The sequence below is a fragment of the Aythya marila genome (assembly GCF_965140915.1).
Source record: "Aythya marila genome assembly, chromosome: 11".
NCBI classification, from domain to species: domain Eukaryota; kingdom Metazoa; phylum Chordata; class Aves; order Anseriformes; family Anatidae; genus Aythya; species Aythya marila.
The window spans coordinates 7,125,918-7,146,897 of NC_139052.1; the positions used below are offsets into that span (position 1 = coordinate 7,125,918).

At 43.1% G+C, this 20,980-nt stretch overlaps 1 protein-coding gene across 1 annotated transcript; it reads right to left on the reverse strand.

The window, feature by feature from the left end:
• Positions 1-18,410: 18,410 nt before the first annotated feature.
• Positions 18,411-20,162, reverse strand: LOC309882184 (C2 calcium-dependent domain-containing protein 4C-like). Its single transcript, XM_082768999.1, has 2 exons — positions 20,046-20,162; positions 18,411-19,839 (listed from the first exon to the last, which is right to left on the reverse strand). The coding sequence occupies exon 2, from the start codon at positions 19,783-19,785 to the stop codon at positions 18,484-18,486; it is 1,302 nt and encodes a 433-aa protein (XP_082625125.1). The 5' UTR covers positions 19,786-19,839; positions 20,046-20,162; the 3' UTR covers positions 18,411-18,483.
• Positions 20,163-20,980: the final 818 nt, after the last annotated feature.

Consider the following 20,980-nt stretch of genomic DNA (forward strand, 5'->3'; position numbering starts at 1 on the left):
TCTTTCAGCTGTTTTCCTGCTGACTCTTTGGCCAGATGAACTGGTCCTCCCAGCCACAATCAGCATACCACTATCATCAGCCACTCCTGCAGGGGCTGTCATGTCCTGCCACCTCCCCAGGGCAACCCATCAGCCTCCCTCCCTCCCCTTGGCCTTCACTCCTCCTCCTTCTTACACATCCTGCAGGAGGATCAATGCAAGTTCTGAAAAGACGAGCTCTGTGCTGGAGCCAGAATAGCTTTGTTGTGGGAAGTCTGACTCTGCTTGTATCCAGGGACTGAATCAAGCTTAATGGCTCTGCAGAGTTCATGCACGCCCAGCTTTATCAAAATAGCAAAACGTAGTTTTGTCAGGCATGCACAAGCCAGACAAGACATACTGAGCTTTTGGCAACTAAGATCTACGTCTGCATGGACAGTGTGCAAGTTACAATTTATCAAGGCTTTCTAACTTGCACAAGAGCATTGAGAGCCTGCTACAAGAGCCATGCCAATGCTGTATTTGAACCATTTTCCCAAGCCTTTGGTGGCAAGAATCAAAAAACAAGGTCTCATTCCTAAGACTGGTCATTAGGCTGTGCCTTTTTATCAGTGTTTCTCACTAAATGGTAGCCTGGGCTAAGCATACAGGCTAGAAAACTTAAGGCTAAACACTTAGAGTTTGGCAAAGTTACATGACTGAAATCCCGCTCTTATGACAGGAAGTGTCAAGCAACCTGAGCAACTAAGTGAGGAGATACACTTGTAATCAGCTTCCTAATGTTTCTGGTACCAGTACATTACCTTTCCTGCTCTGAAGCCATTTTTCAAGGAAAGTTATAAAAAGACTCTATTTTCGTAGGTTATGTTTTCGCATTATTATTACAGCTGTTTAGACCATTATACGTTCACTTGTTGAAAGGACATTAAATGAGCTTCACAAATATTTAATCTAGCTGCAGCACAACTTAAGTTTACTTCTCTTTCTGTAAAGAACTAATAGCCATGCCTGGTGGTTGCTGTAGTTACCCCTTACTGGAAAAGCACCCAGGGTGCTCTTCCCTTTGGGTCTAAAACTTCCTTCCTGGAGCTTTGTGTCAACTGAAACATTAACTGTAAATTTTTAGAGGGTAAATCTACTACAGCCAGGCTATTTCACTGAAAGGTTTCTATGCAAGGTTTTTTTCTCCTAATACTACCATGGAGTGCTGAAATAGTAACTCTGTGAAGTTCACATTTATTATTGCATATACACTGAAATGAAAGCTCATAGACTGTGTATAATTGGAGATATATATTTTCCCTTTTATTCTTGTCTTGTGAATTCTGTTAAAGCTGGTCAAAAACAAACTGGAAGGCATCAGCAAAATAAATCAAGGCATCAGCCAAATAAAACAAACTTGTTTTATTTGTTTGCTGTTTTTGTTTTACTTCCAACAATGACCACTCAAAGAGGGATGATTAATTGTTTTCTAGGTTGTAAGGTATCACGTTTCTCCTCTTGTTCAGCCTTAATTAGATTGTTGAATGTTGCTCTCTGGCTATTTGCATTTGTGTGACTGAAAATGAGCTCTCTTCTTCAACAGCTGGTGGTATTTCAGCAGGGAGGCAGTGTTCCACTGTGCAGCGCCAGCCCTGTAATGCTGAAGATGTGCCAGACTTTTCGATAAAAGGGACCTTGTTCTGCTTCAGCTTCATCCTTGTCCAGCATCATGCTGTGACACTTGGAGATCTTCCAAGAACTTGTGTCACAGGCCCTGCTAGAGCAGAAGCCAAAGTAGCCCAACTACTACACAGCTTTTGTGCTGTAACTGAGCTTTTCCCATGCATGCCTATTTAGGAAGTTACTACTGAATATGAAAAAGGCATTTAAAGCATCTCCATCCAGAGGCACGTCTGAAATGGATGTGGTTTTTTTTTTCCACTACTAAATTTAAGTGAAGAAGAATATAATAGAGGAAGAAGCAGGAGATGAAATTTGGTTTGGGAGAGTACCAAGGAAGGAGGAAAAGGTAAGCAGCACTTAACAGATACGACATGCTTGTTAAGCTGTGTTAAACAGCTTCTCTACTTCACTAAGCCGAGCCATACTTGTTCATCTATGTTGTTTCAGAAGCTACAACTAGCATCTCCTGAACAGGTCACATAAAGATGGAGATGCCCTTCATGAAATGCAACCGTGAGACTCCAGCTGCAGGGCCAAAGCACTACCTGCTGCACAAGTTTATCTGAGAATAAATAAGATAGGTATGCAAAAAAATACTGATCAGATAATAGAGAAAAAGTGATAAAGAAAGGTATGAAACTCCTTCCATACCAGAAATAGTATAGAGTTTCTCAGCCTGGAAAACACAACAAATGATAGAATAGACTTACAAAAAAAATCACAGGAGGCAGTGAGTAAGGAACAATTGTTTACTGTTTCTTCCAGTGCAAGACCTGCAGATTGTTAAATGAAGTTAATAGCAAGTTCAGAAGAAGGGGAGGCATTTCTTCCATGTAATATGCAGCTAAGGTATGGAACACTTTGCTACAGGAAATTGTGAATGCTGTATGTTTACATTGATTCCAAAACCTCTGCAACAAATTCATAGAGGAGAAACCTGTTAGGCACTATTAAATACAAGGAGACAGGCTGCAGTTCAGGAAGACCTGAAGCAGCCTAAGCTGTGTCATCTGGGCCATTTCATCTGAGCTGCTCTCATATTCCTTCTTAGCCAGCCCCTACTGCAATGTCCTCCATCAACACAATATTGTGTTAGAATAGCTTTGAGTTTGACCAGGTATGGCCATTTTTATTTTCTGGCACAGCTGCTTTGCTTGCAGGACCATAATGGAGGACCCTGGAGGTCTTTAAAAGACATTTAGATGTAGCACTTAGAGATATCGTTTAGTGGAGGACTTGTTAGTGTTAGGTCAGAGGTTTGACTAGGTGATCTTGGAGGTCTCTTCCAACCTAGATGATTCTGTGATTCTGTGACAATCATTTGTGGGCCATGTAGCTGCTTCAGTTGGCAGTACAGCCAGCAGAGCACACCACCACCCTGTTGCTCTTGGGCTGTCTGTCCGGTAAAAACTAGTTTGCCTGTGCTTTGAGCCCACCACACCTATAGATATGGAGAGCCAAATTTAACCCTACTGCTCTGTTTATTTACAGTAATTTGCTCAAACGTGGACTTTCACCATTAAAACATACCAGCATGAATATGCATGTAGTAAATACCAGTCAAAAAGTAAATTAGCAAGATGCCAGCTACCTTATCTCTCCTCTTCATTTACATCGTGACTTATCACAGTTGACATTTCAGTAAGGCTGTAGTAGCAGATCTGAATTTGAACATTCATAAGGGGAAGATGTAATACACTGGCTTTGATGTCAATAGAATGTCAGTCTCTGTCTACTTTGTTCAGACTGAACTTAATTGCAGGAACTGCATTAATAGTCAACATAAGCCATCTGTTTAAACATGTGTGTTTTGGAAAGAACTGCCATGTACAATAAACACACTTGCTGTAATGACTCATATATCTGTTTATGTGAAATGCAGATTTGTCACTTTCCCTCAAAAAAACATTAAATTACAGGTTAAAAGCATTTTTATAACAAGTTCATTTGTTTACGTGGCAGGTCTGATGGTACAACAGTTTTGATGCAGCCTGGGAAATGTGTTAACTGTGGGGCTGCTGAACCTAACTGTCAGACTTCCCTCAAGAACCTCAGTCAAACTGCACCAAGAAGTGTCATGGAGTTCCCTGGCTGAGAGGCACATAGAGGTATGTTTGCAAAATGTTCTTCAATGCATTTGACCAGGGTGCACATGGAGGAGGGACACTACTGCCTATGTCTGATGCAGCAGTTAACTCTAAAACATCCCAAATAAGCCTGGTGTAGCTGACAGCCTGGCTTGGCAATGTCTGGAACTGCTGTGGGCCTGTGAATAAGCTACCTTCATAAGCATTACACTGATGTTCAATCACTGATCTCGCGTGGGGGAATCTGTTTGCCTCTGCTTTGAAGACTGAAGCTGCCTTGAGCAGCTGACACAACACCTGAGCAATTACATGCTAATATAGGAAAAGTCAGAAATACATGTATTCAGCCTCACATTTCATCAGTCAGAAAAACACACTTTCATCCCCTTGTTCTTCCTTGTAAGTATATATTAGATGTTACTTTTAAGAGTGAAACAACATGCCATTAGGTATTGCTTCTGGTGTCATTTCTAAGTTAGCTTTGTTAAATTAATCATGATAATGCACTGGTGCCTGGACTTCTTCAGCAGCATCATAAGTGATGAATCAACCTATTCCATGCACACTGAGCAGGGATGCAGAGCCTGGATGCATGCTTCCCACTCACATGTACAGAGTAGGGTTCTGCTACGTTTATCAGTCACAGATATGCAAAATAATTGTGGGTGGCAGTTTAGAGGGGAGGCTCAGAAAGTGGGTGGCGAAAGAAACATTTAGTAAAGGCACATAGTGAACCAGCAACTCCATCAGCTTTTCTCCATGCGAAGTTAGCCTGTCAGTACTATGGCCCTGCTTTTTTTTTTTTTTTCCTAGAACTCTTTTAAATTCATGGGAGATATAAAGAGGCCTAATTTTATTTCCTTAAACTTGCTATTGCATGGACTACTTGTTCCAATGGGGTGTAATATTTCATTAAATGAAGAGGATAACAATTATGTTTTAAGATGTACTCTAATATCAACGGTTTCCTTGTTAAATGTTTTGTGCTTCATATACCTGAGGGATCCCCTATGTAGGGGATTTTGTTAATGTTTATATTTCTGTGAGTTGGAAGTCGACTTGTTGTGCAAGAAACCTGCAGGTGTCTTTGCATGATGTTCTGTGTTTCTCTACTCTCCGTTTGCATCTTCTTACCTCTCCTGTCTTTTGTGGTTTACAGAAATTTTGGTAGCATGGACCTGTATGGGTTGAGCTGTATTTATGTAGCTATCAGAAATCTCCTAGCACCTACCACTACTCAGTGTATAAGAGCATTGCCAACAAGTCATGTTGCAGTGCGTTGCCAACTCTTTCCAAAGCAAATGATTGTTACACACATCTTCAACATCAGTTACCAGGGCAACATGGGGCACTTACGTGACAATCCAGTAGTTTTACATAGCCCAAAATGCTCCCGTCATTAAAAATTAATCCAATTGGGGCTGATCCCCAGCTTTCCTTATGATGTATCTCCTAGAAAACAATCTTCCATTTAGGTCTTTTAAAAAATTGTTTCCAAGAGAACAATATACTCTGAGATATTACATGTTTTGTCTCAAGACCCAATCCTCCATTCAATAGGCCTAGATTTCTGTTGCTGCTTCTTTTATTTTATTGTATTTTCATAGCTAAGTTTTCTTGGGAGACCTATAGAAACCCATGCTGCTTTCTGTTTGTCTCATGGTCTATACAACGTGATAGGTGAAAATAGCGTAATATTCAGGTTACTCAGCCCAATTTATCCACTTAAGTCTACATACACAGATGGCACAGAACAACTTCAGATTACTGCTTTCCTGCATACAGCCCACAGCTGAAATGTCCAGCCTCTTCAGATAACCCTCACGTAATGAAATGGGAAAGGAGAAGAGGCACACTGAGGCAGATGTAGAAGGCTGTATGGTATCAGAGGAAGAGGGACTGATGGAAATTAAAGAGGAGATGGTGAACTTTGTCTCCAGTCACACAAGGGAAGATAGTCATTACCGCTACTACCACTAACTCAGTTTTGCTTCTTTTATAATAAAAAGAATGGTACTCAAATGGCAGCTGTAGGCCTGATATACTAGAGAGCATGGTAAACTGAAGTTTCCCTTCAGAGGTATCCTGGGCAAAAGTTTCTCTTCAGACTTTACTGTATCACATGTAATAGTAATGCATGTTTATGCAGTAAATTGCTTTGCACTGAGGGCTCTGAGTCACTCCTCAAAATGCATCCAACAACTCCTGTCTTCCCTTTTAAACTGCTGTCACTCTGGGTTATTGAAACAGAATTCAGGAAAGTGCTGGGGGAGCAGGGAGCTGGGGATGGGGAGAACTTTCCTGTTTTTGTATCCGTCAGACAAGAACCTAATTACAGAAGTTGTCTAATGGAATTCAAAACATATTGACCTAGTTAATAGGCTCCAGCTACCAAAGACCTCTAAAAATTAAGAGAAGCCTTTTTTCCAAGTAGCTTCTCAAAATCTTACAGCAAGTAAAATTCAAGAAGCAGGATCATAAATGGTACCGTGATTACAAGGAAAACTGTTTCTTCTCTGTTGGGAATAAAGAAAATAATAAAGAGAACAGGTAGGCACAGTAAAATTCTAAAGGGTTTTTTTCACTCTCAACTCTTTAAAGAAAACTCAGGTCTGGTCACTTAAAAAAAAGTCTTGTCCCGTTCTCTGTATTTGTCAACATTTCTATATCTTAACTTTGAAAGCCATTCTATTCAATTTAGATAAAAGTGGTTTCTAAGTGCAGATGAGGGATGGGTTCTTTTTTTTTTTTTTTTTTTTTTGTATTTTTCACTTTAACAGAGGTGTGCTTTTATCACATACTGCAAGTCTTTTTATCCTTTGAGGCCTTAGTCCTGCAGTCTGTGCAGTAAAAGATCTTGTTAATTTAAGCACAATGAACAGCGAGAAATGAGCCATGGCTGAATCCCATGCTGTGCACTGGTAATTTATCAGAAAGGAATGTCGTCTGCCTTGTCAAATTACTTTCTTCAATGTACTTGAAGTAGGGGAGATGCTGGTCTCAGAGGAGCTGAGGGTCAAAGGTTCTATCAGGGAAGAGTCCATCTCTTCTGTCTTTACAACTAAAACACAAAATAAGCTGTAACATCCGAGATGAATGTTCAAGTACTTGGTCTGTAAGGAGGTAACAGAGCCGAAGGCATAGGCAAAGTAGAAATGTACCTATGACAGTAGCATACTACCTGCTGTGGCAAGTCTCTCAGGAGGAAGAAAGAAAAAAAAAAAAAAAAAATACAAAAACCCAAACCAACCAACAGAAACAAACACCGTGTGCTGTAGCCTTCTCAGGGAGAGAGGTATTGGCACAGGGAGCAATCATCTCTTCTGCATCAGTCAGTCATTTTATTTTATCAGGGATTTGTAAAACCAGAGATATTGTGTTAAATAGCTTGAAGCAGTCTGCACAGTGAAGTATTTCATTTTCTATGCAAGTCAGTCTGACCATTAGTAAAGAGAATAATTTTTAGACTTTTAAGCCTATCTCCGATGTACAACGTGTGAAGTTTCTAACGAGAAAAAGTACCAGGTCTATATTACTATATACCAATATTGCCCTTGTATTGTAGCTTTAGGTTTAATGTAAATCAACAGTCTGCATGCTTGGCATCAAAGCTCACACTTAGATTTACTCCAGGTACTCTGATATTACCAGTCCTGTCTTTGCGTTGGAACTGATGACTGGAAACAATCAGATTTGTGATGTCAGTGCTGTGCTGCATCACCTGCAAGGCATGACATGTTTCATAGCACAATTGGAAGTGACCCAGTTCTAGTAACCCATGGGTAAAAATACATTGTCTGGAACTGCATAGTTCTGGAGCAAAAACAATACTGCCAAAGGCAAATAAAGCACTTGCAAAGAGGCCAAACAATTTAGGAGAGAGTAGGGAGATGGACACATGGAAACAGATAAAGGAACACAGACTTTCAGTTCTGTCCTTATCCAAAAAAGATTTATGGCAAAGAGGACGCACCAGAGAGAAGTTTACTGTGAGCAATGGAGAGAGGTGGGAGAAAATAAAACATTTCCAGGAGAGAAGAGTCAGCAAAAATAGGGAAGTGATGTGCTAAAAATCTGAGATAAAGACTCAGAGGGTCTGACCTTTGCATCAGCGACAGCTGACAAAAGAACAAGGTATGAGCTCATAATACATTGGTTAAGAGTGCACTGCAACACAGTTATGCCATTACAGAATTTACCCTTGAAATATGTACCGGTTTGTCTACAGAGTTTTCTGTTTATTATGAATAATTTAATTTAGTATCCATTGCTTTTAAGCTTGCCTGCTAATCCTTCAATAGCAGCTCCTGCTACAGCCTGAAGGGCAGCAGCAATTGCAATTTGTGGCTGTTCAGTGTCCCAGGAGAGATCTGGGCTGGCTGTATAGAGAGGGCTTCTTCTGCTGTTAGTATGCCAGGAAGCACTGCCTCTGGCCCAGCCAGTGCATTCACTGAAAGGGTCCTTTCTTCTATTCCATTTATTTTGGTCAAACAACAGAAGTTTGATTATATTTCTTAGGAAACTGTTACTGAAATAGGTTATAATTTACATATATTTCTTGCAGAATGTTCTCTGTATTTTTGCCTCTATAGTCCAGAGCTAAAACAGGACCTAGGCATGTTATTCAGGTGCATTTCTTAAAATTAAATCTGTGCATAGCTCATGCGTATGAGCTCTTCAACACAGCAAATATACCAAGAACCACAGGAACCACCTGTGTTGGAATAAGGTCTGTAGGCATAAACCACCGGCCTCAATTTTAGACTGCAGAGATGAAATGTTAAAACAGTAAAGTCAGTCTTAAAATGTAGATACTTTAAACTGTTCAGATATGTGTATATTTACACCCATCAGAAATTCACAGCATGGAGAAACTTATATCCCATGCTGCCCCATATCAGCACTAAAGGTGCACTAAGGTCTTAGAACTTCTTGGTGACATATTTACTTTTATTATCAAATACAGCTCATCACTAGAAACACACAACTTAAAATATTTTGATTCTTTGCAAACCACAATCAATCCAAATAGCTCAAGGTCTTTGTTGACTTTTCCGTACAGAATGCAAACAAACATCGGCAACAATTTTTAGTGTTTAGTACATCAGTCTGATTAACCTCTCTACTGTGCTTCATTTTTGTATCTTTCTTCGTAGATTTAGCAGTGCCCCATTGTTGGAAAATGCCTGTTTTTAATAAGAAACAAGACTATTAGCTGTACTGGAGTCTTATGATGGGACATATTTTACTGCTTTTGTATTTCAGTTGTAAACATGAAGTTTACAGTGGAATAATGGAAGGGGAGGCTTTTATACTGTAATGTTTCTCACAAGAATAATGTGCAAAGCTTTCTGCTTTTTGGATTTTAAGACTTAAATTTTACACTGAAGACATTACATCTCTTTTGGGTATTACAAGTAATTTTCTAACTCAGCATTTGTGACATTTTCCTGAGATTCCCTTTACACATAATGTAAGCAGGATCAGGCCAAAAATATCTGTATTCCTTTAACAAAGTCAAGATGGATGAGACATCTTACATTAGATTTCTGGCATTAGCAAACATACAAGCAAAACACATCCAGGAAAGTCACACCTTCTGCCTTTGAAAGGTGAAAGTGACTAAAAGCAATGATGGAGGGGGCAAAGAAGACAAAGCCAGACTCTTCTCAGCGCTATGCAGTAAAAGGACAGAAAGAAGTGGGCACAAACTGAAGTACAGGAAGTTCCGTCTGAACATAATAAAACACAAAAGTGGTCTGAAAGTGGTCAAACACTGGGATAGGTTGCCTAGAAAGGTTGTGGACTCTCCATGCTTTGGAGGTGCAACTGAATATGGTCCTGAGCAACCTGTTGTAGCTGACCCTGAGCAAGGGGTTAGATTAGGTCTTTAGGTCCCTGCCAGCCTCAACTATTTTGTGATTCTGAAGCTGGCAAAAAGTCAATGCCATAGCAAGGACTGATCTTCATTAGAAATGAGAGTTTACCTATTAATAAGTTGTTATCAGGAGAAAGTGAATTCTAAACATTATCCAGACTTCAAATAATATTTATTTGCTACAAGAACACTGAGTGGAAATACAAATAAGTGAAGCAGATTAGTTCCATACTGATAATCCTAGTTTCACATTTGGTTTTACACTTTATCAGTTTCTCCTACAGTAATTTCCCTCATGGTATGCTGAATTTCAACCTTTAAGAAGGTCCCACAAAGCAAGTATCCCTTTGTTTTCCTTTGCATTCATGCAGTTGTCAAGTGCTCTGCTCCCATGGGCTGTTCGACATTAAAACCTCATCTTCTGTACCCATATTGTAACTTGTTGGCATGGCAGATCATTCCTGCCAGCTGGAACATATCTATTGTCCAGTAACTTCCATCCAGTCCCATTCCTGAGAGAAACTTAACTCATTCATTGCTAGCAAAGTATCTTTAAAGCAGACGTCTAAATGAAGCCACGTGTATTTGTAGGACAATACAGAAATATTCCAGACTCACATAATCCTTCGGGTCCACATTTACTAAAAGTGCCCAATCCTTCCCAGTAGAAATATTTAGGACAAGTCTTAGGAAACTCATTATTGAATTAGATTTGTACTCAAGTCTTACACAGACTTGGATAATGTCTGGTGCTCCCAGTGGATTAGGAATAACTCTCAATTTTACCAGCTTTTTCACATTAATGGTTTTGTTTCAGGTTCCTATGGATGAGGCACATACTCCAGCATCCTGATACAAAGGCAGCTGGGTGAATAAGTGACAGATCTGCAGAATAGTTTAGGAACTTTTCTGAACAGAAATCAGAAGTTTAAAGATGTAACATGATTTCTCAGCTACATCACATTCTCTGTCAGGGCACTGGGATAATCGCCCTATCTGAGGAAACATTTCTGGAGCCAGTTTTGCACCTACTTAGATATTCTTCTTTACAGCACCCCACAGGACAACACCTCCACTCCCAACCCAACCACTCACCATCACCAACAGACTACACGTGACAGATAAACAATACTTCCCCCTGGCTGTGCCAAGGACTTTGTTGTCTTGGTTGACAACAGGATTAACTATTGCTCCACCACTCTCTCCCAGGTGAAAAAAGACTGATTATCTCTGAGGGAAAGGAGACTATAGAGGTGTTTACCTGGGAACTTGGTAATTAGGAAGCATGATTCATACTCCGAAGTGTATGCATCTCTTTCCCCGTAATTCCACTGCATGCAGCTTCTCATAACCTTAATAGAGTTTCATAACAGTGTCTCAAATCTTAGACAGACAAACCTGTACCACTGAAGAAGCTTCATTTCAAAAAGTCAGTTACACACTTCATGTAAGGTTAGGAAAATGCATCACCTAGCAGATCACCTACACACACAGGACAAAGGCAGCCACTGGACAAATTTGCAGTACATATCAGAGCCACGTAAATGCACCTTGCAGCTATAGGTTATAGTTAGCTCAAACAAGGTCAGTAAGTTGTTATGTTTGGCAAGATTTGTGTCCTGGATCTTCCCTGTGACACCACGTGAGCCTCTTAGGAAGTGACACTCCCTGCTGAAGGTCACCTTTACTTCTAACAGCCCCTTCCCCTGAGAACACAAGGGGCACAAATTCCAGGTGCAACTCTTTTGTGGCATCAGATGAGACTATCTTGCACTGCTCAGCTATCCACAAAAAAGTAGCTTTCCTTGTGCCCAGCAATAAGCCAAGAGACTGACAACGAGCAAGTATTAACAACTGTGGATGTGAGGCTACAGCCCACTGAGCAGAGGGCACATTGCCACACTCCTTCCTGGTTTGTGCTTCAGGCACGCTTCTGCCCTGCTGTCTGCAAGGGATGAATTCAAAGTCTGTTTTAGCTGTTCCAAGATGTGAGGCAATGAATATCGAGTACAAAGCTGGGCTAACCAAGCTTAGATCACATCTCTGAAAAACCCCAACAACAATTTCAGACTTTTCTGTTAAAGATCATCTGTGGAGGCTTGGCTCTTCCTGCAGCCCATGCCACCACCACTACCAACCCCAACTAACTGATCCAAATCTGCCTAACCAAATTACTGTCTTGGATCAGCTTCAACACTTTAGGCAAAATAATTAAGGCTGTGAGATTCAGCATTGACCACAGCTGCTCTTTCATCATCACTGAGAATGCTTCTGCTAACACTCAGCAAGAGCTATTTGCATTCAGCAAGCCCTAACAGGTGATTTGCCCACCTGGGCTTCAGCCTCAGCTTCAGCACAGCTCAGCAGTCCCTACAGGCTGGGCATCAGGTTATGTGGAGCCCTTTTTTAACATCAAAGTTTTGTCACACCAAGTAGGTGTGGGAGCAGTGCTGGGGTCTCCAGCTTAGCTGTAGCTCTAGCATCCAGAACAGCAAAAGCCAGCTGTGCCTACTGCCCAACTCCCTTCCCAAAATTAGATGACTGGGATGCCAGCAGAAAGCTAATCTGGCAGGCACAGCTCTGCTATGGGCAAGGGGCTGCTAGAATGGCTCAAGCTAAAGTGCACTCAGCCAGCGTATCATCTAGAACCACAGTTACATAAATAATATGGTGAAATCAGAGAAACCTCGGACAAACTTAGGCTGCCTCTGGCATTTCAAGATAACGTCTGTTATTGTTATTGTTTTTACTGGGATGATAAATTGAGGTTTATTGCTTGCTGGAAATCACTAATGGTTAGGACAGGAAGGTTTGACCAAAAACAGAGCAAAGATTGAAGTTAGATGGTTTCAGTTTATGGAACTGTGCATTTTGATAAGGGGATGACAGAAATAATGATGGGAATTTGAGCAGCACCACTCTGAGCTACCCCTTCTCATCCTTCAGCTCTTCATGTGAGAAAATGAGCACTTTTAATATGAACCTCTTACCCAAGTGTTCTTCTCAGTGTGTTTCTCATCTATTATGTCAAGGCAAGGAAAGGCTCATCCTTACAGGCAGCTGAGGAACCTGGTGAGACAGCCACAAGTAACACACAACAGCACTTAGGGTTATGCAAACATTGGAAAACTATACTTGTGTGACCTCCTGGACTTCACAGCAACAGTTTAAACAGGCTGTGACCTGCTTCCCTGTACGTGGCTCCTCAGCTAAGCAATGTAGTGAAGACACAGAACTTTGGCTGGCCCTCTTACTTAAAAACAACAACAACAACAACAACAACAAAAACCAACAAAACAAAAACAACAACAACAACAAAAAACACACTACTCTTTTGTTACTTGCAGTGAGAAAAAGCCACAGCCTTCACATTTACCTTGTGTTCTTTCAAATGCTTCCTGATTTTGCCCTGAAGAGGCTGAGAAATGCAAGTGGAGAAATCATTTAGCTTTAACAGATAGGAAATGAGCTGGAAAATCTTGTTCACTGTTTTCTGTCCAGTACATGCAATGCTTGGCAAGGTCAGGTTCTCACTGTACCACTCAGGATAGCTAATTTTGTAGCATGACAACATTTATGGCCAGAAATAGAAAAGGAATAGCAGAGGGAATTAAAAAAAATATCAGAAGACATAGCTGTTTGGTCACTTGTGGTGGTATCAAGGAAAAAAGAAGCTGTCATTTCTTTTAATTCATTTGTTAGACCATTCTTTTCGTCTTTGGGACTGTGTTCAATTTCCAGTTGCCAAATACCACCAGCAATGTGAGCTGTAGCCATTTCTGTTCCTCACAGGAGCACAGAAGTTCTGGAAGATCTTTTCCTCTGATAAGGATTCCCTGAATGCGAAGAAACTGGCAGCATAAAGCATGACTTCCATAGCAATCCCAGTGGATGCAGACACGAAGGACCAATACAGAAACCCAAAGCAGCCCCTGTCTGCAGGCAATGCGCTTCTGTGCACAGACAAGGCTGAGTTCTGGCTTCAGTCATCTGCAGCTCTATCCCCTCCTGCCACCTGGGTTTTCTGTCAGTCCCTTTTCTGCACAGTACATCAGTTCACAGACACTTCTGCAACATTCAACTTCCTTTTACCTCCACTGTGATAAAGGATCTTCCAGAAAGATTTAAAAAGGGAAAAAAAAAAAGATCTTTTTTCTAACACACTGTTAATAATGTTAATATTTCTAGAGTACATTTCATTGACAATCAGCAGTAAGTCTGTACTGAAATGCCATCTTATTTTAAAATGCAGGCAGAATCTTGTGGGTTTGTGTGTGCATGTGTGTGTGTGTGTGCGTGTTCAGAACACATAATGATGGAAGACAGATAGCATTTAATTATGCCATTCATTTTGTGAGCGCAAGGCTGCTGTTTGTTTTAATCAAACATCCTGCTACAAAAAGCCATCAATAGATGTGACTCATTACCTTTCCTACCTTGTCCAAATATTGTGCCCAACAATTTGGCCCCCGAAGCAAGCTGGAGGACCTCTGACCTAGATGCAGGACAAGTGGGCAACTCTGAAGCAGGTGGTAGGTGCTGGAGAGCACTGGGACAGCCCAGCGAGCACACGGACTGCGGCACGAGGTGCCAAGCAGTCCTGAGGAGAGCAATCCTATTTACATAGATACCTCCGGGACAGCTACCCTAGCATGGGGGAAACAGCCTGGCAACATGAAGATAGGTTTTGCAAAGATTTGTACATTTGTTAAGCTGTTCTTTTTTCCTCAGTTTTCTGAGGAAAATTAAAGTTACTTCCAGCAATTACTAGTTAGGTGAAATCAGAAGAATTTCTGCCCATGAGACCCCACCATACTTTCAGTCTTTCATCACAGCCACTGTAGTGGACTGGAAAAGCTGAGGGGCTGCCTCCTGAAAGAGCTTCTTCTGTGAAGGGCTTGGAGACAGCGGGGGTGCCATTTCCAGCAGTGCCTTTCCAGAGCCGGTCTGAAAAACAGGAGCAGCTTAGAACAAGTGGTGCAATACATGGAATGTGATACTGCAGTCACTGAGCCGCCTAATCCCTGATCTACACATCTGTCCTCTTAGGCTTTTGAGGTCATAGATATTTGCTTCCCTCGGTGTTATTCCTGAACTTTACGTGAAAAGCAGCATGGTTATAGGGACTGTTTTACCCTACTGTACTTCAGTATGTTGCACCACAGAGTGGAATCTGCACAGATTTGTTTCCGGACCTTGGATTTATAATCAGAAGAATGGCATCAAAATAAAGGAAAACATAAGACTTTCTTTGTGGTAACATTTGTCCCCAACCATTTGAAGAGGCATGCCTAAAATAACTCTATTTGAAAAGGCCAGCACAATAAGTACTTCCCGTGCAGCAGAAACAGATAATATTTGCTTAGCAAAACAGGAGTCCAGGACCTTGGCAGAAAGAACTTCTTTTCTCAAATATTTGTAATTCTTTTAAAACACAATGTTACCAGGTGATCTTCTGGCCATCCAGCACCACTGAACAGCACTGACCAGACTACCCACAACAGGAGTTCTGCTTGAGAGAGACATTTAGGGTAACACATTTTATATGTGGTATTTAAAAGTTAAAAAACGTCTGAATGGGGTATTTCTTCACTCTGAGGAGTTGTTTTCTAGTGCCAGGAGGTGGATTTTCTTTCTGCTGTTGACTCTCATATCAGCACTGAAGCATCATGAGTCTTTTCCAGGTTGAAGTATCCGGTTGCCTTCTTGTTTGCTTATGCAGGTGTTTTACGTAATAGCCCCAAGACAACAGACGCTATTGGAAAGCAGCTGCAGCATAGGCAGTGTTGTACAGTTCACCATTTACAGTTCAATTGACCTCTAAGAGCATAAGAAAATAAGTCTTACAATATTTGATATTAAGGCAAATCAAACTGTTCAAGTTGTATTATGGCTTTGCATTGCTAACAAAAACAGTGCCCTGATAGGCAACACTCCAAAGCTCAGAAGTTATCGAATACCCCAAAATGTAAAAAGATCAAATAAACCCTGGGGAGGAGAGAAAGGGGAGAAAGGGAACAAAACTCCTTTCCTTGCAGCATTACACTCATACTTAGTCCTGAGTCTGACTAATGAAGCTGAATAAGTATTTTTAGTTCAAAGTTCTCGTATGAGAGAAGAAAATTATCAAAGAAAAACTGAAGTTACATTATTTACCAGAGAAACACAGGCAAAGTCCAGCTGTCCCTCCCAAGCTTAAACTCTGCCTTTGAATTAGGTCTGCAAGTCTGCTGCTGCTGTCAGCTAAAGGAGCAAGTCATCCCCTAGCAGGCAGGTCTGTCATCAAACCTCTGTAAGGAGACTTTCTCAGAAATTAGTCATTTTTAAAAAGCATTAGAAACAGCTCAATTCTCTTTCAGCTGACCAGAGACAAAGAATTTTCCTCTCCAAATACCTGACTAGATGAACTGGAAATTTATTTTCCTAAGGGAGGGCTTTCTCCAAGGACTTAACTCCTTCCCTGCAAGATGATGGATGAGACTTTACAACCACCTGTCTTTGATGCCAGAAAATACGCTATGCCCATTCACCTGGGGAAGAGAAGATTCAGGAGAGATCTCATAATTGCATATATTGGGCTGATGGGCAGCAATAAAGAGGACGCTGCTCACAGCAGCAGTCAGGGGATTCAATCTCCAGAGGCCCCTTTTCAGCTCAGCTGATCGGTCGTTCTGCATCCCTGTCACAGGGCAGGTAGATAGATACATGCTGTAGCGTGACTGTGCATGAACCTCTGAACTGTTCTCCTCTGTATATCTCAGCCTCTTTCTCCATGTGGGTATACCTGCAAAGAAACCTTAAGGACTAAAATTGTGATGGTGGATGAGTGATCAGCCTGAAGCAGAAGCATTTGACTTCCTATGGGGAACTCCATATGATATGGGAGAACTAGGAAGAAATGTCTCCTTTGTAAGTCAGTTTGTCATGCAATGACCATTTAAAAAGGCTTCATTTCATTTGCAGCACTCTTAATTCTTCCTTGAAGTCACACTTTTTAATTTCACATCTCCCCACTACCTTTGTATTTTTTCTTATAGTCAGTTTGCCCAGATTCAGGGATACAGGTGACAGTGTCACCTCCTGCTGCACAAACATGTATTAGTACATTTAATTCTCTCCTTTAGCACAAAGGAATTATTACTACATTTGGTTTTAATCAGCTTCTGGGAATATACTCAGCCATTCCCCTGTGCAAGTTGTGCTTTGTACGAGGATTCTGTTTTAAACATCTCACATGACATGGATCAAGGACTAACAATGAGTATTTCTGACCACTCATCATCACATCACAGTTAACATCCTTTGGGCTTTTTCTGCAATACCAAGGAAGAAAATCCTTCCTGGGGTGGTAAAGCCTGAAAGAGAATCAAATGTTTAGGTGACCAAGCAATACCACAACCTCCCATGAATAGGCTCATGGTTTGCAGGCAGTTATACTCCTGCCAGAATAGGGCAGGGGAGGATCTACTAGAAATCCTTTCGAAAGAGCCTTAAAGCTGTTGATTTTGGTAGACACAATGCCCTATTTCTACAGCCTCACAATCAACTCCGAAAAAACAACAACCCTTCCTTTTCTGTGCCCCAGGCCTGTGTGGACTGCTCCCCCATTAAGGCTTATCTACCTTTCATATAATAAAGCCTGCAGCTTAATCAAGTGAGGCAGCAACAGGCCTGGATTTCCAAGATTGAGCTTCTGTCTCCTTACACTTGCACAGCTGCAGTTTCTACAAGTTTATTTGTTCCACCGAGCTCCCGGTTCACCAGACCCAAAAAAAAAAAAAAAAAAAGCAGGGGGGAGGGAGCCTTCAAGCATGCAGAAGCTCTGTACCTTTGTGATTCTCATGACATTGAGACAAGCACTTCAGCCACTCACCATTTGCTGGTACAATATGGAGAAAGATTATCCTAATTTTACCATAGTGCCTTGAACAAGGTACATAACAAGTCATTAGCTGAACCAGGAATTCGACCTGAAGATCCAAAGCTATCTTTTACCCATTCAGCACTGATATCCTATCTGCCTCAGTTGAAGAAAGGATGCAATAGCTGAATTACTGAGGGTCATAGCTCCAGGGTACATTCCCGACCAAAACATAATTACCTGGCAACTTCATCCTGGCAGCTGCAAAATCAACCACGGGAAAGAAAGGTAAATGAAGATATTAACGGTGCTACAGCGATCACCCTCTCCATAGTGACGCAAGGCAGGAGCCACCTGACTGCTTAGTGTTGACAGTACAGGTCTGTGAGAGAAAGAGCCGAGCCTGCAAGCAGTGACTTTTAGCTCGTGCTCAGCAGAAGCTGATCTTGTTATCCTCAAAACACGGAAAACTGCTAATGCCTGCTTTGGGAATACAAATCATCCTCCCACTTCCTAGGAGAGTGGCTGTTTCCTAAGCAAACCTTTCTCTCCCTCCCCAAACACAGGGCACATTAAACCTTCCTTTCTGTAAATGAGTGCTGTTTAAACGGTCTATTTAACTAATGTAATACCTAGGAGCTGTGAGAGTTCAGCGCCTACTGTGTGCACATGCCACGTACGTGCTTAGGGACCAGAGGGAGTGAAAAACAACCCTCCCACCCCCTCAAAGCCATATACCAAACAGCTTGGACTTGGTAACTGCTTGATGTTTTATCCTAAAGGCAAACTAGCACTTCTCTCCCCTCCTCCACCTTCACAAGCAGATTTGTTCCACAGCCACCTTTGAATTTAGCACCAAATGCCTTACAGAGCTTGAAGTGTTAAGTAAAATAAGGCACAACAGCATGAGAGCAATACCGAACACCACAGTGCTTTGAAGTACTGTTTAACAAAAAGAACCAAAACTTTATTCAGTACAAAACTTTCAGAATACAAAATAACCATTTGAAGTATTACAAGGACAACATGCTCATTAAAGACACTTCCCGTTCTCCTAAGGTGTAATCCCGTTTCATACTGCACCCTTTGTTTGTTGCTTTCATCCTCACAGAGAGGCTGTGAAGCTCTTCTTCTGTAACACCATCAAAAAAGAAGTCCTCATTGAAGATGGGATTCCTGCTTCTCTTTATAACAGTGCTTCTCTGCTTCTGTGTTTTCCCTGGTACCAGGGAGAAGGTGATGCAACAGTTTATGTTTTTGGGGTCTACAGAGTCATCATATAAACCTTCTGCACTGATCAGGCGGATCCGCAGCCTTTCGTTTTCTGAGCAGTACTCAGCTGACAGCCTCAGCATGCCTCCCTTGTCCATTAGCACTGTGCTCTCTCCCACCAGTCTCTCCCGGCTGTGGGTAAGGTCCAGGGGAAAGATGGGAGAACAGGACATGCTAAAGCTCCGCGTGGCAAGCAGCCCCTCTGAGGCCCGCCTGATGGCACTGGGGCTGTTATCAGTGGAGCTGCTCTCCTCTGTAGACAGAGAGTTGTTCCTGGCCATGCTGGATTTGTTCTTGGCTTTCAATGCTCGGCAGAGCAATCCCTCTTGGCTTCGTGTCTTGACCAAGGAGCAGGGTTTGGGAGGCGATCTGCTGAGAAGTGGGGAGCTGAAAGGAGAGGAGTCGCTGGAGGAGGCAGTATCACTGTCGCAGGCACTTTGCCTCTGCAGGGAGAGGTGCTTAGGAGGCAGCCTTACAGAAGCAAAGCTGATTGCAATAGGATTAGACATATTCCCTTTGCCACTGAAAGTGTTAGCTCTGGACCGAGGCAGCATCAGGCCGGGCAGAGCACCACATGTGTCACCATGGAAGATCGACTCCTTTCTCCTGGTGTGGGGACTCTCCAGCAACGTACAGAAGCCGTAGGAAGTGGGGGCTCTGGGGAAGTGAGGCAGGGAGAGTGCCGCCTGGGACTGTGGGTCTGAGTTGGTGCTTTCTTCCTCCAGGGTTGGGATCTCTTCAGCACTTTCCACCTGGATGAGATGAGGCAAAGAAGAGCTGGAGCTGCAATCAGAGGCATTAAGATCTGTGTCCTCCGAACCGTGGTGTTGGTGGGAGCCAGGGCCCTTTGCAGGAACAGAGGTGGCCAGCCTGGGGGGGATGCAGAATTCCGGGATTCTGTCCGGGGTGAGCACGTTGGGAAAAGCAGCAGCCCCCAGGCGGCCTTTTTCTAGCACATTGTGGCCAGGAGGCAGTCCCAGGAAGGCAGGGCAAGGGAGGCTTCTGCTTTCATGGGATGCTCTGATCTTTTCCAAGAACCACATCGCTGTAGCCAGCCTGAGCGCCCTCGGAGGGAAGAGCCGAAAGCACAAATCCACCTGCAGACACAGGAACACGAAAGTACGTGAACGCCTTCCTCGGATGCACAACAGCAAAGGGGGCGGCGGGGACACCGCGAGCGGCAGGACCGGCACCGGCGCAGCGCTGCAGCAAGCGGATGGCGCCGAGAGGGCGAAACGAAGCCACTCGGGAGACCCCACGGCAGCGAGCCCTGTCTGAGAGCAGGGCAGAGCTCTGCACGTACCTTGCCGAGGGAAGCCGCGCCCCGCAGCCCGCTCCTGCCGCTGCCGCTTCCCCGCACCGGCCGCCGGCCCTTTTCTAGCGGCGCCGGGCGCCTCCCACCGCGCCACCGGCGGAGGGAGGGAAGGAGGGAGAGGGGGCGGCAGCCCCAGCCCCAGCCTCAGCTCCAGCCTCAGTCCCAGTCCCAGTCCCGTCCCGTCCCTGCTCCGCGCTCCCAGGGGTGGCCAAACCCGGCTCCGGAGCCAGCCCCGCAGCGCGGGGCCCCTCGTCCTTGCCCTACCGCCGGCGACCCGAGGTATTAACTAACAAACCCGGGACAAAGGCGAGATTGTCTCACTGCTCCTTTTCTTCTCGAGATCCTGGCGGTTGTCCAGCGTGAGAGCAGTAGGAAGCGTGGATTGCAGTTTTGCAAGCTCATTTGAAAAGAACTTGGTCTCTTTTCTGCATCTGGATATGTGCCCCCCTCTCCTTGTTATCTACAAAGAACATGAGACGACCAAGCCCCAACCCAGTGTCCTATCACTGATGCTGAGCAGCAGCAGAAATGGGCATGCACGCGAAAAGAGGAGAAAGACGAGGCAAAGGAACGCTCTGGCAGGTCACCTTGAAATGGAGTATCTCCAAAGCGCAGGCATGCATGACCCTTAACAGACACTGCACAGAGTGGGTGGGATCCATGAACTTTCCCAGCACAGCTCTGTGGTGCAACAGGGCACAAACAGGCCTCTGCAAACTCTAATTTTGCTGCAAGCTGTTAATAGAAACCTTAACAGCAAAACCAAAGCAACCTGCCAGAGAGGTCAGCCGAATACTCAGTTGAAGCTGTATGCCTGTAACACACTGACAGTAGACAATTTTGTCTTTCCTTTTCTCCCTGAAGAGCTGAAGTTCATGTTTACTCAGTGCTTGGAATAGACTGGATATGCTCAGACGAAGCAA